The sequence below is a fragment of the Hypomesus nipponensis genome, chromosome 15 (assembly GCF_054491055.1).
Source record: "Hypomesus nipponensis isolate SF chromosome 15, ASM5449105v1, whole genome shotgun sequence".
Lineage (NCBI taxonomy): Eukaryota > Metazoa > Chordata > Actinopteri > Osmeriformes > Osmeridae > Hypomesus > Hypomesus nipponensis.
The window spans coordinates 3,210,144-3,228,601 of NC_140375.1; the positions used below are offsets into that span (position 1 = coordinate 3,210,144).

General features: G+C 47.0%; 1 protein-coding gene across 1 annotated transcript in view; it reads left to right on the plus strand.

Annotated features, from left to right (window-relative positions):
• kirrel3b (kirre like nephrin family adhesion molecule 3b) overlaps positions 1–18,458 on the plus strand; it is a 139,509-nt gene that overhangs the window by 85,979 nt on the left and 35,072 nt on the right. The window contains exons 2-3 of the mRNA XM_084674956.1: positions 3,218–3,367; positions 8,691–8,840. Coding sequence (XP_084531082.1) covers positions 3,218–3,367; positions 8,691–8,840 — 300 coding nt within the window. The remainder of the gene's footprint in view (positions 1–3,217; positions 3,368–8,690; positions 8,841–18,458) is intronic.

The following is an 18,458-nucleotide window of genomic DNA, read 5'->3' on the forward strand; positions in this document are numbered from 1 at the left end:
GAGAGAGAGAAAAAGGGGAGGAGGAGATGAACACGTTGTTCTCGGCTGCGCGCCACGCTTGGCTGGCCCAGGGAGGAAGAGGAGGAGGTAGATGGGGAATGGGGCGGGGGGGGGGGGGGGTAGGCATCAGGGAGAGGAAGGCAGGGTAAGGCAGCCAACATCGCCTTGGCGACCACCAGAGCGTAAAGCCAGCAGATGCGTTGGAGCCTTAGATGCCGCGTGGCGCTGTGGTTTCCACCCAGTGCCACCACAGAGGGAAGGAGCCAACGTGTGAACCAGATTTCCCTCCTTACCCTCCCACTTACAAGCCACACAATCGCAAACACACACACACTTGAATTGTCTGTTGTTTGCATTCCTTTCTTGACCTTTGTATGTGGCTCGTGTATGTGGTGCTCTCGTGTCAATGGAGCAGATCTCCATTTCGCTGGTCAAGTGCTCCATGCCAGGTGGTGCTTGTTTGTTGTCTGTACAAGAGTGAATCTCAATTTCCCTTGTCTCTCTCTCTCTCTCTCTCTCTCTCTCTCTCTCTCTCTCTCTCTCTCTCTCTCTTTCTCTCTCTTAACTACTTCTGTAGCCCTCAAATTCTCAAAGAGCATCTGCAAGAGCTAAAGAAAGACTGCTTGAAAGGGACCTCTGCTACTCTTGCCTCATACTCATAGCTATGAAGAATAGTTATGTATTCATGTTGAACAGTGTTAGGGGCAGTGTGTGGGATGCTAACAATGGCTTTGGAGCTGTGTCATCTCATTTCCATTCATCTGGTGAAGGATCGGGGTATGTTTAATAGTGTGTGTGTGTGTGTGTGTGTGTGTGTTTGGTCTTAACAGTAAATTATTTGTGTCTTCAAGTGGACTCTTGATTTACAGAAAAACACTTCAAATCTGACACTTGTTCTTACATTTTCATATCATAATATAGGATACTTTGATATTCTCATGAAAAAATCTAATAACGTGCATGTCCATCACTCCTATAAGAAACCATAGCTATATGCAACTTTCCAGCAGTTGTTTTTTGAAAAAATAATCGTGTAATAAGTCATTAATATTTTAATTAGATAATTAGCTCTAATCAAAATGATTGTACTATGCCGTGCATAATCATATTCACTGGTAAGCTAAGCACCTGACAAGGGCCTTGTGGCAACTACTGTGAAAATAATCCGAATTTGACTAATTTGCTCCGATGACAGAAAGGTTTTTAAAGCGGTGCGAAGAGGGTGGGGAGGGGTTGAGCGACGCGAACGGAAGGGGTAGAAGGTGTGGGGGTATTAGCGCTGCTAGCACAGAGACGCCTCCGACATTAAATCAATTACAGCCCAGGTTGAAGTGGTTGATAATAGCAATTCTGACTGGGCGGATAGGAACCGAATGCGGGCGGTATTCTCAGGAGCATTCGCCTGCTCTGACACATGCCAAGAGATTCCCCACCTCGTCGTTTCTGCTAGCATGTGTCGGCGTCGCTGAGCTGGCTTGCCGCATACAGGCAAGATAAAGCCCTCACGTGGGACCCGCACCAACAAGGCTGTCGGGCTAACGCACGGTAGGCCGACAAAACAAAAATGTCACAGGGAAACTTGGTTTGAGAGCCTGTTAACTCCGGGCAGACAAGATGAATAGCCCCAAATATATGCTCAGGGATTCACGTCACGTCACAGTGTTTCGGATGTTGATTTAATAATGGAGGGGAGAGGCAGGATACAGGTGAAGGAGAAGGCAGGAGAGGAGATGAAGAGGGAGAGGGATGAAATCAATATGCAGGCACACGTTTAGGCCGTCTTCCTCAACAAGCTATCTGTCACCAGTCCCTGAGCTGGAGTGTGACTGATATGTTTACAAATGCCATGCTTCAACTGGATTAAACACATTGCGTTGTGGAACTGTAAACTGATGGGGAATTTATGGCCTACTACTTTTGACAGATGAAAACAATGTAGATTTTCTTTGAGACAGAAACTTTACTAAATAAAGTAACTACCACTGGATCTATGCAAATGACAACCTAATAAAGATACCGCAGAAGAGAATGACAGTATGTATTGTCATCATTGAAAGATAGTGTGATGCCAAGTTTGGAATTTAGACCATCAGTCAGTTTTATCAACCACTCACTTTTTTAGCACAGACATATATAGTTATACCCTCACTTTTACATTTTGATTATGAAGGACAGTTTGTAAAGCAGTGTTTCCAGGTCGTCTTTAGTATTCCAACCCAGTGAGCATGAAAGTTTTGAAAAATGAAAAACGCTACATCAAGAGCAAAATCAAAGCAGAGCCAAGCCCTGAACTGGGAGGCCAGACGTGTCACTTGTTAACCTCAATCGAAATTCCTTCACCCGCAACCCTACACAAACACACCAGGCACTTTCTCGCGCGTCCTCACACGCACACATCCTGCTATCTTGATGAATGGGCTGTTTTTCACACGAAGGCGAGCTTCTGAGGGAATGTTAGCTCCTGGTAAACACGGAGAGCTGGAAGAGCTGACACCTCAGAGAACGTCTGCCTCAGAGCGTGGCAGCAACCAGGCCCCTGCATACGCCAGCCCAGGCCCACATGACAGTCCCCGACCCCCCACCCCCCACCACCATAGACACATTTCTAGCTGGAGTGTGGTAGGAGGGTTTGCGTGTGTGCGTGTGTGTGTGTGAGTCTGCAGGCTGGCGCTGAGACATGCCTACAAAGGCCCCCGAGGGCGACATCCTGCATGTCAGCATCACATCTCCCTAAGTGGCATTCTACCTCCACATCCCCTCTGCCCCGCCCAAACGCCCCTCCACTCCCTCCACCAGCGCCCACTCCCCCCTCCCCTCCCCTCCACTCCCTCCACCCTCGCCCCACCTCCACTCCCCTCACTCTTAATGGGGTCCGTCACACCACGCGTTCCACCTGAGTTCCCCCTGGTTTGGAGGACACGCGTGTGAACTTGACTTAATGTGTGTTGGAGACAAGGAGTTGGCTGACGTGGCCATGCTATCGGTTCATCGTCGTAACCCATTTACGACGCATGATTCGACGGTTGCCCTGTGTGGTGCTCCTGCGAGCTTTTAGCCGAACCCTTCCTCATGCATGAGGCTCGTTCTGTCGTGGTGGTGGTGATGACGAGGAGGGTTGCGGACTGACTTGAACACGGCATCCTTTCGACTGGTAAATGGGAAAATGCTGTTTTATCTAACCCTTCCCCCCCCCCCCCCTCCTTCTCTCCTCCTCCAGGAGTCGACACCATGTTTTCCCAGCAGCCCCAGGACTTGGTGGTGGTGGCCGGCCAGCCTGTCACCTTGCCCTGCTCCATCCCTGGCTACCACGGCGTTGTCCTGTGGATCAAAGATGGACTGGCGCTGGGTGTCGGCAGAGACCTATCAGGTGAGGGGAATCACATTTATTTCAGTGTCACTCCTCTCTCTACCCTGCCAGTGCGCCTGTTTCTTCTTCCGTCTCCCATCTGTTAGCAGGCAGTTATATTACTCACGCGCTGTCGTATATGTGTCACTCACAAATATCTCTTGCCACTGCTTTCCGTCTCTTAAAAAATCCCAAATTGTCAGCCACCCTCTTTACTTGCCAGATATCAGCCAAAAAGTGAAACATGGCAAATCATACCATGGCGATACTGAGCTTAGTGCCGTCTTGTGGAGCGCGCTTTCCATCCACTGTGTCTGCCTGTATCAGGTTCAGGTCAAAGTACTCTACTGAATGATGAACAGATAATCCTATTCACAAACAGATGGCCTTGGCATCTCTATGTCTAAGAGGAAAGCAAAAGCTAATTAAATAACACTTCCTGCTGGCCTAAAGAATCAGCAAAATGTGAAGGAAATGTGAAATCAATACTGCCAACGGTCACGTTTCAAGTACTTTTAGCTACTAAATAGCTTTTGAAGTGTAACTCCCCTTGCTAATTACATAGTACTGGTTGTGTAATTACCCTAATTGTTTTATTTGGATTAACACTTAGTGTTGCACTGTCATTTTAGTAGCCTGCAGTTTCCCCTACTTGAATTTGGCACTTCATGGTTATTCATGAGGCACTATGCTAATCCAGGGAACGCATCACTCCTATCAATTAAATATTTACAACCTTCCAAGTGCTGACCTCTCACGCAAGTAAATCCATATATCTTTGACTATCGGGGCATGATTTATTGAAATGTAATTTACTCTGGATTATCTATACGAGAAGGGGACGCCATTGCGTTTATAAAGGCGGATGGAAGGGTTGAGCAGAGAGCACTCTGTATAGTAGCCTTACCCTGGCTCCTGCTCTGCCTCTTCTTCACCATCACTGAGGGAGTTGTAGACTCCTCCAGTGCTTGTCATTCAAGGCATGACCGAAAAACCCAACCAGGACCTCTTTAAAAGCTGAGACTCTTCAGGCAGGGTCGATTAAAAATGTATTCCACCAGAGATTGGGGGAAGGAGGGAGGGAGGGGGTGGGTGGTGGTTCCCCTACCCTCTGACCTTCGGTGTCTGCTCCAGTGTGCCTGCCTTGTCACCGATAGTGGTACTTTATTAAACCTCAGTGGCCAACCCCGTACCTATAAATCCATTCCATTCCAGGGCTCGGGCCTTATCAGGCCCCCGGGAGCTAGGCTATGGCAGTAAACAATAGTCCAATGGTCTTAGAGTGGTCTCGAGAAAAAAAAGAAGAGGTTTAGAGGTAGAAGAGGGGAGGCTCGGGCGGGTGGGGGGGGGGGGGGGGGGGCAGGGGGGGGTAGAGACTTGCGATAACAAGGAGTGGAGAACAGAGAGAGGATGGAATGATAGAACTGGGAGTGAGAGAGAGAAATAGAGAAATAGAGAAATAGAGAAAGAGAGAGAGAGAGAGAGAGAGAGAGGGGGAGAGAGAGAGAGAGAGGGAGAGAGAGAGAAAGGGAGAGAGCTCTCCCCCCTTAACGGTACATCACCATCCTTTAACGGTCGCGACCGAGGAGCCGCCGTGCCTGTCTCCGTGACCGGTCACCCACGCCTAACCCTTCACACGGATCGCCTGCCAGCCCCGGGCCGTATTTACATATTGTAAAGCGGGTTCGAACGGCTGCCACTCCCCACTGAGTAACACCCGCTCTCCGTCCCTTCCACGCGGTGGAATCGAGACGACACCCGATTGACGAAAACAGATCTCTTGAAAACCAATGGAAACGACAGGACCCGAGTGCATCATATCGAGATGAATGACACTTTTAATTTTTTTATATATCCCCCCCCTCCTCCCCTCCCCTGCTCAAAACAGTGTTCCACAGCTGCTCCTTTTATTGCCACTGCCTACGCCGGGGAGGAATAGTCGGCTATAAAGAATGATGGCGCGTCCTCCGCTGCACGCACACAAGGAAAGCAGCTGTAAACATAAAAGTGCGAGCCGCCTAATATTGCGGCGAGAGCATTTCAATACAGGTCTACTCGGCTATTCATAGCGAGAGGCTGTGGAGGCAATGGCTGCCGAAGCCATGGCCTGTTTCAATTCAGAGGAACAGTGATTAAAACGAGCGAAATCTTTCGCCATTCACCGGGATAAATCAGAGCACAAAAGAGAACGATTCCTATCGGTCCATGAATTCCTGCAAGTCCTCTTTGTGAAGCATCATTTCTTCTTCTTCTGTTCTAATTAAAGGGAGAGGCAGAGGCCCAAAGCAACTCCAAACACGATGGAGAGTGGCATGAATATGCATGAAGTCTGTGAATCATTCTCCGACCACTGAGACTGGCAGTGCCCACTGGTGTAACGTCTTCTCCTTCTTTTTTTTGACGTAAAACGCACACAGAAATGGGATGATTGGAAAGCGAAGCTGGAAAAAAGGTGTCGTGTTCGTCTGTGCACGCAGAGTGAATCACTGTGTCGTTCAAAGAAACCTGACAAAATGAAGCCCCCCCCCCCCCCCACACACACACACACACACACACCCCACACCGGGCTTGTCTTCAGACAGCAAATTAAACATGGGGCATCCATTGCTAACAGCAGATAACCCATTTCCATCCCTGGAGGTGTCACTCTGAGACACATGCTCCTCCTGAATTCCATAAATCACTATCTACTGCCTCCATACACAGGCCCCCATCCCAAGCCATTGATCCAACCAGAAAGACAAATCCATTCCTGTCCTGATGGATGCATTACCCCTAATGGGGCTGTTTTACATGGACGGCTTTGAAAACACAAACTGTCTTTGAGAGTCATTGAGATCAATGTGGGAGTGCATATATCTAACACTTGTGGCATATTTAAAGGTGGCAGCATTCTTTCCCATTCAATTGAATGGGAAAATGTGTCCAAACTTTTGACTGGTACTGTATATATATATATATATATATATATATATATATATATATATATATATATATATATATATATATATATATATATATATATATATATATATATAGACACTTTTGTGTGTATGTATGTATGTTTGTCTATTTTGTATGTATGTATGTATGTCTGTGTATGTCTATGTTTGTGTGTGGGTGTGTTAGTTTGTGTTCTTCGATACAAACAACAGAAAAGGTAATTAATGCCTCAATAATATGTTTCCAGTTTCATATCTGTTGTGACATATTGTAGGCATAAAAACAAAACAAATCACTTTATATAGAGCTTCACATGTCTACTTCATCCACCACAACTGTTTAATTGAAAACATCTATCTAAATGCTCTCTGATTAGGACACAAAGGGGTCGACTCAAGGGTCTATCAGTCCACATGCTGAATGGTCACTCATCCTTTTCCTGCGGGTGTCACACTTGCTTTGCACTCTGGTCCTGGTCAATGGCCATCAAGACTGTCCCAGGTGTGCGAGCCCAAAATGAAGGTCATAATCATAGCCATTGTTCCAAGCAGGAAGCCTCATAATAAAGCATCGTTAATATAATACCAAGATTTTCTTTACTGGCTTGCCAATAAATGGTCATCAAGGCCACTGACTGCTTGGCTGAGGAGTAAACAGCAGTAAGCACCTACTCAGTGAAGGGTCATTAATGTTATTAAGAAAAGCTGTTAGGTTGATCAAGCCTCTAATAACAAAACAACTAACCTTTGTGGCCGAGCCATTAGCCAAGCGGAGAGATCTCACAGTCACAGGTCTGCAAAAAACACATTGATATGAACACAACACTGTCTTCATGTTCTGTACTCCATATTCGCTACAGTCTACAGCCATTATTTGTTTTCTTCTCCAGTTTCTTGTCCCCTTCTGTGTATCTTGTCTGGCCTCTGACCATGTTAACGATATACTGTATTACCATTAACAAGATGAAAGGTATGCTGTGGGGTTGATTTTCTGGAGTGGGTTAATTGGCAGCATTTTATCCTACTTGGAGGAAATGAGGGCCTCTTTTAGGTCTATTTAAAAAGAATGGGATCCAATGGAGCCGCCCAGAGTTCAGAGTTGAACTGTGGGAGCACACCGGTCTACTTTAGACAGAGTGAAGGACTTCAAATGCTTTCAGAGTTAGAGACTCAATTACCATTCTTTTGAGGTGAGAAAACAGTCTCCCATTTAAATCCGTCAAAGTAAAATCTTTGCCTCAGTCTTCGATGTGAACATGACTCATCGGTGAATGAGGCCAAATCGATACTTTCACCGGACGTTGGTTGGCCGCATTCCAGCCGTGCTCCTCATTTTCTCGTTTCCCGACATTTGGGTGGTGAGAGAAGAAGTGTAGGAGTATCTCGTCAGAGAAGTTCGGTCTGGCAAAGCACATCATGGGATAGAGTAGTTTAAACCCACTAGTTCCAGTTCTGCTCTGTAGCCTTCCATTTGCAGTCTATCAGTATCTCTCATCAGTGATCAATTACAGTTGAACATTGGGAGGAGAAAGCAATCTTGCTGAGAAATACCGGAGCGTTTTTACAGCATTTCACGCAGAGAGCTTCTCATTTAAATCTGCATGCCTCCAATATTTTACATTTCTCCGATAGTTAGAGCGGTGGAGTCTTCGAAGGGTTCAAAGCCTCGCATTGAGAACCGAGGAAACGTTCCATAAAACTTCCCAATCATCCAGTAGATGTCCCTTTCCCGTGTTTACTTTCCCCCATGGACACGTGCACTCCTCGGCACACCTGCGATGCATAATCCGATAACCGTTAAAGGGAAGTATTTGCAAGGCATCAGACTTTCAGCTGCGCCGTAAAACGGTCCGGTCTCTAGGACATACCTCTCTTTTTCCAGCTTTATTAAACCATAAATCTCTCACCACTGTGCCACTGAAGCACATCTCACTCTCCCGCTGATTCTGTTCTTTGCTGCAATAAAAAAAAAGTTAAAAAAAAAAAGTTCAATAAAACGTACAAAAAACGCTATCTGCTCTCCTCGCCACAGAAAACTCTTTAATCCCTCATCTTTGTACCGTCTGAAATTTGAGGCTTTTGAACGACCTGCATAGGACCACCTTTTATCCATACCATGGCAACATTTACTATATAAAATTCATAGATTCCTTTGTTTTGACTTGGGTGACACTCTTCATCCATCAGCCCAAAGGTTGTGCAGAAGCTATTAAAGAGTCAAGTAAACTAGTCTAGTTTCTAGACATGATTGTGCCTATAAAGGGCCTGTCATATTTGACCTTGAATTGAAACAGAGGGGTTTCCGGTGTTTTAAAGCACCATTTGTGGTTTGCTGTATTGCCAGTGTTTAGGGTCCTCGACACCGTTCGCTAGATCCTGACAAGATGCTGGTTGCGTTGCAGGCTATCCTCGGTACACAGTGATAGGAGACCACAGCTCCGGGGAACACCATCTCCGTATTCAACGCGTGGAGCTGATGGACGATGCCGTCTTCGAGTGCCAGGCTATCCAGGCCGCCATGAGGTCACGTCCCGCCCGCCTCACCGTGCTGGGTGAGTCTGGATCCTTCTGACGCGCACGCACGCGCACGCACGCGCACGCACGTCCACAATTCCACGCACGCACACACACACACACACACACTCACACAAACGCAATTTGTTACACTAAGCCACTACAACATTAACATCAGCATCCCTATCACAGGAAGGAATCACGAAACTTTTTTTCCCCCCGCCAGTCCTCTAATGTCCCCACTTTAATTTCCTGCTCCACATCCAGCCGCCATCGTTATTATTAAGCTTGAGAGGTTACTGGTTCTTAATTAAACTTTATTGGGTTATCATTCAGCTTGGCCAGTTCTGCCTCATTGGGCGACATTAGCACACCATCCCCATTTCCCTCGCCCTCCTCTACTTCCAGTTCTCAGTGTCCTCAGCCTCCTCCACCCCTCTGGTACTGGTGGACAGGCACGGGAGGGGGGAGGGGGGAGGCGGAGAGCCCGAGTCCATGACTGAAGCAGAGCACAAGGGAGAGATGGGGATGAGGAGGGGGGCCGGCAGGGAGGGGGGGTGAAGGAGGTGGGATGGTAGGGCGGGGGGTGAGGGGCAGGCTAGGGAGGGGGGCGGTGGGCAGGCAGAGAGGGGGCACGGTTGGCCTTCCGGAGTGTCCTCGCCACGAGCGGCTGATCTGCCTTATTGATCTGTCGCTAATGAAAAGTGAAACTAACGATCTGCAGGGGGAGGAGGTGGCTGGAGGAAGGGGAGGCTGGGGGGGGGGGGGGGGGTGATAGCTCAGGAAGTGACACCGGGCCGCCATTCGTCTCGTCTCGTCTCCCCCCCCCCCCCCCCCGTGCCTTCCTTCCGCAAAATGATATGAACAAACAATTATAAGTTATTCAATGAGAGTCAGAGGGCGTCTATGGAACGGCGGCTTCACAGCCCACTTCCTCACCGTACCTCGGGCCATTTGCAAAGTTGATCTACTTTCATAAAGTGTGATCAAGGCATCAAGGAGTGAGAAGAGGCACTAATAATTTACAGTGCATTTCCGCTACCCACTTCAATTTCAGAGGTCTATCCGAATTAGAGCTGATAAATTGAGGTCCCGATGGTAGATTAGCTCAGGGGGCTGAGTTGCACAATTAGCGGCGGATTCCTTATCCTAGCTTAGCGTGCTCCGGGAAACTGTTTCAAAGTTTTCTATCCTGTCCTCCCTCTTCAAGCGCAGTCTCATTCCGTCTCAAGCACAGTTAGTTACTTAGCAAGAAAAGGTACCGTCTTTCCAAGACGCCATTGAAATGAGTAATCATCAATAAGCAACCAAGATCATTTGTTTCTATTCCTCAATGGCTGTTTGAGGGGTAAACCAACTTATCATCCCGCCAAAAGACGTTTGCTTAATCCCCTGCCTAGCCGCCCCAACTTCTGAACACATTGGAAAGGAGAGCCCCGGGCAGAATCGCATGCAAGGTAATGGAATAAACAAATGGAATAAATATATGCAAGGCCCCATGTCATGGCAAACTCAAAGCTGTCAATTACCCACCACTGGTGACAGAGTGGCTCCATGGGCATGTGAGATGAGGATGATCCACGCCAGGGTGCTGCCTCTGCCTCTCTCTCACCCGACAGATGAATCAATCTAAAAAAAAACATCAGACCCTCCCTCCAGCCACTAGTATGAATATACTGTGTGCATATGGGAATGCCTTGGTGCACCCTTGTCGCTTTCCCCAAACAACAGAACGGTTCATCAACGCCACTCGCCTTTGTCCTGCCGCATTAGGCTTGGAAACGGTCTCCTTACGGCTTGAATCCACAGACCCAAAATGTTCCGGATTTCGATACTGTCGTTTTCTTAGGTAAGGGTTGGAAGAGGGGCGCTGAAATTCATAACATTGCTTTGCGTTTGTCCTTGAAATGTTTAACATTCCCCCCCCCCCCCCCCGAGGGAAAAAAGGGAACTGCCATTATTATAAATGTTTTAGCCAATAAAATTAAGTCTACAATAGCTTTGTTTCTACTTTCAGATTATTAGGAATTCTTTGATGAATTGGAAGTGTCCTACAGTACTGTACAATGTTCGATTGAATTCGGTGCTGACGCCAGTACAGTAATATAGAAGGGAGGAAAAATCACCAGGGAGCAACATTTATAGCAACCTCTGGATCAACTTGCCACAACACACACCAAAACTCTGGAGCAAACGGCCCCACCGAAAAGGATCCTTGAACTTTGAACCTTATCTGAGTACAGTCTTGGGATCCATTCTCACCTTTGGGGGCTAAGGGGTCTAAGGACTGCTGAATTAGGCATGAAGGTGTGAAGTGAGGGGTTATGGTCCAGGGTCCCCCTGAGGCTAATTATATATCCGCAGCTAGCCATGAGCTGTCCATGAGCTTGCCTTGCTTTGGGACAAAAGGACTGAAGGGACACAAAGCCACCATATTAACGTCTCTGGCCTTTTAAAAGCATGCAAGACCAAATAAATCTATTTTAGAAGCAGTTAACATTTACTGCACGTAAGAGAAAAGGAGATGGAAAAACAATCTCAATGGAAAAATAAAGAAATAGCAATACATTAAAAAATAAAAACGATTGAGAGACAGGCGTAGAGGAGTGGTGTGGATTTTGAGCCGATGCCTGATGTTGACTCTGTTGTTGACATTTGAAGTGATAATTGACATTCCCTCTCCACATGTCTTCGAATGAACCCTCACAGCCTTCTCCTTTCTTAGCGTTAAGCAGCAGCTTTTCATCTCCCTCTCTCTAGTTGATCTTCCCAGCTCCTAGTAACCCCGTTCGTTAATGTGGAGCCGTAGCCCTCACTTGAATGGACAAATTTGATGCACTGTGTGATGAAAACGTCATTAAAGAAATGCAAAGTAATGCCACAAGGCCGAACAAATTCATAAGCACTTCCTGCTAATTGACGGTAAAAAAAAAAAAAAAATGCTCATTAGAAAATATTTACTTTATGGAAGATTCTGAACTCTGGATTCAGTCCCCAGAATAATTTTTTATATGTTTTTCATTAGCTCGAGAGATAATTAATAATTACTTTTGCACAGCTATTGAAACAGCCTTGTAATAGGATGAAAAGGCTGACTGTAACCCACATCACAGCATATCTGACAGTCCTAAATCTTGTTTGTCAGCTTAGCAGTAGTCCATAGGCTCTCAGATTACTTGATTATAATTATGATTGCACTGACAGACAAGACAAAACAAGCCTATCTTATTGGATAAACACATCCTGGTGTCCTTGGAGCAGCCAAAGACAAGCAAGGACTCCTCACTTTTCCCTTAGTTTTTCTTTTTCATACGTTTAATTAAAACAAGTTTGAAGAAAACGTGCACGTTCCTCTTCCTCTCCAGTCTATTCTCGCTCAGTGTGAGGGGTCAACAGACGTTCCTCTTCCTCTCCAGTCTATTCTTGCTCAGTGTGAGGGGTCAACAGCTTCCTTTCTGCACTCTGCGGGATGCAGGAAACCAAATTTGAGATCTTACAGGTCTCTGATTGGCCGTGTGATGCTCACCTCTGGTCCTAAATCTCACTTTGTCTCCTGCATGGGGGATGATTGATTTTGGGCACCAAAAAAAAAAGGAATGTCGTCATTCAGTCGAGGTGAGGAGTGAGGGACTCCACAGCACACACTGGGGACAAAACGGGATCTGCCTTTTCTTTGTGTCAAGAGTCAAAAAGAAAAGTACCTCTATTGTTATCCTTGATTTGATGTGAGAGTGAACATTGCTTATATGATTCTCAGTACAAACCGTGGTCTTCTGGCGGCAGGCCCACACAATTAGACTGTCAAATCATTTGTGTTCTTTTTCTTTTTGTTTTGACAGTGAAGTCTGATGCATGGAAACAAACGAGATGTGCAGTGGCTGTTTGGTTTTGTTCCGTTTGAGGACAATGTGTACAGTGGAGAAAGGAGTTTCCGAGGATTTGAATTGACAGGAAAAAGTAAATGCGATTGCAGCACCATTCCTCCGCTCCATCTCTATTCATGTCTGTCCATGGAAGTGTGTTTGTGTGTCCCGCTAGCTGCATCACATTCATTTAGTCATTGACTTCCATTGACTTTCACTTCATTGTTCTCACTAATTAATAGGGGTACTTTTTCATTCACACATCATTCTCCACTATTTCTCTTTTTCTCTCTTCCTCTCATACTTTTCCCGCCATCTGAATGGGGTCTCCTACACTGTGCATGCCCCAATCTGAGAAAATATTAGAATGGGATTTTTTGTACACACCTCATTTAGCAGTTCAGAGACCAAAAATTGCTTTTGTGCCTTCCATGTATGCAGCCGATTTGTCTCTTACTACAGTCGATTTGGGTGTTGCCAACCATCTCAACTGAAGGAGCGAAAGACGAGCTGTTCTTATCTCATGTAATGCAGTTAGAAATATGTCACTCACACACGCGTTACCTTCTGTCAACACTGCTCGGGAGTTCATTACTAGTCTATTTTGTTGATATTGGAGGCGGAATGAGAACGTTTCTGATATAGACTGTGGATCGAGGAACAGCTGTATGCTAACAACTGGCAGATTGCAGGTTAGATGAGTGTTTTGTTTGTTTGAGTGTTTTAACAGGAGGGGATGGGACCATCACTTACTCACAGCTGTGTTTTGAAAGACTGTTATGATCTATCTCGCATCTTTTTTTGTCTTTTGTTGACATTAGCGTGCAAATTACTTTGGTGGCAAGTTGTTAAAAGAAAATGGTTGACAGAAAAAACCTAATCTGGAACAAGAGACTGATTGGCACAGGAACCAGCCTTTTTTCATGGTCAAAGGGGGACCAGTTTGGATTGTGTAGATAAGATTGTGTAGATATGATTGATGTATACATATATATACAACAACCTGTATTTTAAAAGCCCTCTTTTTGGATTTCGCACAAATAGATGGAAACATCCACCTTTACACGCACGCACACACACACACGCAAACAGTCTCCAGTCGCCGGGTGGTGAGAGGGAATGTCAGTGCCCTCCCAATCTGTGGAGAGCAGCTTCTGGCGCTGCACATGGCTGCGCTATGACGGAAGCAGCCTCGCATGGCTCTGACAGCTCTGGCATCTCCCCACTCCTCTTCCTCACCTCCCCCCTCCCTCCATCTCTCCGAAAACCTCCCTGTCCCTCACCCCTCTGCGGGCGGGCAGCGTACTGCCGTCTACCTGATACGACTCCTCAACCGAATCTCGCCTGCGTCTTTTCCCGTTTCATTGTTTTTTCTGAGACGGGGCAAATATCAGACAGGCACAAATCTGTTCAAATGAAGCTGTGTTTGTTTGTGTGCACATATGTGTTGCTAGCATGCAAGGAGCTGTGTGTGTGTGTCAGCTCCAGAATCTTCCATCCTTTAAACAGGTGTCTGGTGACAGCGTTTGAAGGGGGCCTGTGGTTTTGGGCCAGTGACCCGCGTGTGTCGGTTGTCTCGCACATACGCTGGAAACATCTCTCTCTCTCTCGCCGGTGTGGATTTCTGTTCCGAGTGTTTCCGGACCGATCCATCACCAGCCCTGCAAGACGCCGCGCAGCCGTCGCATTCCGGGCGGCAGGCGCGAGCGTTCCTCTGAAACAGACGGCCGTTCCAGGGCCTTCGTCGCTGTGCCAGACATATCAGCAGCCCCCCTTCTCCTCCTCTTCTGAGGGACCCCTCTCGTTCACTTACCTCCAAATTGCTTTTCCTCCATAATCCATCGATACACCTCCTTCACCAATCTCACCCACCCACCCACCCACACACACACACACACCGAAACTCTCTGTACAAAGGCTTTTTTGGTGATGTAGGATTAGAGACTGTTTGGAGAATGCTCATCAGCCCAAGTGAGCCTCTTAATAACTCACAGGTCCAGAGCCAAATTCACTACTGATAGACTTCCCCTCCCAATTACGATGCCAGCATCAAGCAATGGCGTCTCACTGGTGCCGGGGATATTGAAATGTCTTGTGGGACAGGTTCACACCCAAGGTTTATTCAGGCACCTCCTGTGGTTGACAGACTAACTGCCCAGTACCTCTGGGTTAATTACAAATCCATATGGCTCAGTGTCATTTATAGATAACTTTGATTATGCACTAAAAGTAAATGATCTCACTGAAAACCAATCCCACTGACCTGGCCGTTTCTGTCTCCCTAGAGCTTGTCCTGTTTTTGTATAACGGTAAACTACGTCTGGGAGTGGACGGGCGAAACATGCAGGCCTTATCTGCTGCAGGATGCGGGTGTTGGTGATTCCATTTGACCACACGGCTCCTCATAAGGAACTGTGGCATCTCTCGGCGGAGGTGCAAGGGAGAGCTGATGTAAGTTGTGACAGAGGGACACAGGGTTCCTCCCCTCGTCGACACTCACCCAAATTGGCGCTCATGGCTTCGATGTGCGAAATGAACTGTCATTCCCGAGATGGCTTGAATGACAAGGGGGGGGGGGGGGGCGATAGAACGGCGTGACCTCGGCCACTCCGTCAAGGTGAGGAAAAGAAAAGAAGGAAACTTGGAGGCCTGCATGGACGACCCCCTCTGGGGAGCTGTTTGGTCTTCTGGTGGTTTGATGTTTCTGTGGGTTTAGATTTGAGGATTTAGTGTGTGTGTGTGTGTGTGTGTGTGTGTGTTTGCTTCAGCGACACACTGTGAGACTGTGGCACCCTGTGTGAATCTGTTTGTGAGTGTTCGAAAAAAGTCTCACTTCATCCCCTTAAGTGGAGTAGGAGGAGGAGGAACTGCCAGCTCTGTAATTAAAGAGGAGCGATCAATCGGAGACATTCACCGGACAACTCGGGAGAAATCTATTGCGTGGCCGCAGTAAAGCGCTAATTTGGAACCATTAGGGCCTGCCGAGTTTGCAAACAGGCCTGTAATGATGATGGCTGGCGGAGTTTGGAGGCCTTTGTGTAGTTGTCAGACGGCCCTGCCCCAGGGACAGAGTTTCGTATGGAGATGGCTTCACCAGGCCAGGGCTGGGGAGAAAAGGGAGGGGAGGGCGCTAAAAAGACTCTTTTCCGATTATACTGTTCCTTGCTTACACGCGTACGCATGAGGAGCGTGGTTCTTTTTCTCGTGTGTTGTCGGATGAGGGGGACTCCGCATGCAATCCCGAGGAGGTCAGATTAAGAGCAGGCTTCCTTCTGCCATTCATTTAGCAGGGAGATTACATCCGTGCTAGCCCCGCGTCGTCCCTGTGACAGCCATCACACACGTGGAAGGAAATGAAGAGCAAGGCTGCGTTCAGAGGCAGCCGAGCGTGCCTCTCCCTCTCTTGTTTGTCTCCTCGCCATCTACACTTGATGCATGAGCAGCCGTCTTCCTCAGTACGCCACCTGAAAGCAAAACAACATTCGGCGACGCACTGCCAGAGTGCTCCGAGTACGGATGTTTGAAGGGTGGCACAGACGCAGACCCCGTCGCAGGCAAAGAAACTTGTGGGTGATTCGAGGGTCGAGAGCATAGGGTTGCCTTTTAAAAACAAACCTCAAAAGCTCCAGCCGCGAATCAATGGGGACAATTCGTTAGTGACATCACAGTCCTTTCAGCCCACATCTGAGAGGCCAGTTTATATTTTCAGGCAGTCATGCTACACTGAGATTTCAAAGGTTTTCCTTGTTGAAACGTGTGGCGGCATACAATAATATTCCAGGCTGGCTAAAAGGCCTCCTGCCCTATATTAAATATGCATGTCTCTGCTGTCGTCTATCACAGACCCTTTGAGAGACAGCCTAACTGGATGGTTTTTCCATTCAATTTGCCCCATCAGACTATAGGAGCTTCACACAACTCACATTCCTGACAATTAATTAATGTTTCAGCCGCACTGAGTGAGCGCTGACAGCAAGCCAATAACGTTTGGGTCTCCAGAATCAACTGTCATCGCTCCATCACTCCTCCTGACATTCTGTTCATTTTTGCATTCGTTATTAATAGCAAGAGGGTGTTGATGGGCCAACTTGTATGTTAGGCCATGCGTCTGGGCTTCCCAGAATACGTGTGAACATAATCTTACACTTTGTACTTGCATACATGGTCACCACAAGGTGATGATCAAGAGATATGATTTTGTAGCATATCTCTTGCATTCACTTGCCGAGATCAGCGAAAAAGGCTCAGAATTTCACCTTGGAATGCTGACCTGGAGGCAGTTGTTCAGCTCCTCCTTTTGCATTTGAATGAAGCCTCGGTAACAAAAAAAAGTGTGATTGAGATAAACAGCCGTTTTTCACTCGACAAAGCTATTCTGAGAGACGCCACGAGAGAAGAGGGTGCAAAGTGTGTGTCGGGTTGCGGGGTGTGTTGACGAGCCTCAGTTGTAACGCAACAGAGTTCAGCTCAGGCTCAACTGGGCCTGGGTCTCTTCTCAGAGTGAACCAGCCCAGTGTTTGTTTTTTTTGGGGGGGGGCTTCTTTTTTTGTCAACACTTTCCAAAGCTCCCCTGCTGTACCATATCACAGGGGTTCCCAATCCTGGTCCTCGGGCCTCCCTGCCCTGCATGTTTTAGATGTTTCCCTGCTCCAACACACCTGATTCCAATGAATGGGTCGTTATCTAGTTATGCAGAAACCTGCTAACGACCATTCATTTGAATCAGGTGTGTTGGAACAAGGAAACATCTAAGCCCTGATTGGGAACCCCTGCCATATCACACGTTGTCATACTGTGACACCCGTATTTAAGCCTCAGGTTTGGAATGGCCCGTCCCTGTTAGAGAGGTGGAGGCATCAGCGGAGACCGGGGACGGCTCGGTTTGATTTAGACCGCAGTTTTCCCTCTTGTTTCAATGACAAAAATGCAGGAAAAGACGAAAGACCATTTCCACTTCCTGTGTGGGATATCAACACATTGATATCGGAGATGTTTTGATGCAAAGACTCCGTTGAGGTTTCAGAGAATGACTCGGCCACTTGGTTTGCGCAAGTGTACAGTTGAAAACCTGCATTTCCTTGGTCAGTGATGTTTTCTGAGGAAAGGCAAAAACGTACAAATATTGGACCTTTGTCAGTAATTAATTATTTATTGAAACCCAACCAAGTACATTACTTCATCACAACCAATGACTTCATTTTGTACTGAAAGCCAACCAGTGGATCACTGGGTAGAAAGAAGAAAATCATCCCTATCCAATTTCACATAGTTAAACTGTCCCTGTTCAGCCTAATTCAATCTCTGCTGCAACTACTACGAGGTACACATTTCCATCTATCTAGACTGTTCTCCTAACAAACATGAATGATACAGTATTCCAGGGTCACCTGCGTTATTCGTACACATAGATTATTTCACAAGTCCATAACCCCCACACACACACACACACACACACACACAAACACTCACATAAACACACGCACACACTCACAGGCAAATATGCCAGCTGTCGACAGCCTTTGATTTCATCTTGCCCCAGTTCTGCACTGAGTGTGGAGGCCAATCAATAATTCACTGGAGTTTGAATAAAAACAGGGTGATCAGTGTGAGGTTAAAAGGGAAAAAAGAGATTGTAATCAGTACCATTCAGGCCCTGCGTGCCGCCATCTTCAGATGTCTCCCTTTTCTCTATCTCATTCTCTCCTCCCTCTGTTCTCCCGCTCTCTATCTGTCAATTGTGAGACAAATGCCTTTCTGACGATGGCACATCTCAGTTCACAGATTCAGTGACGT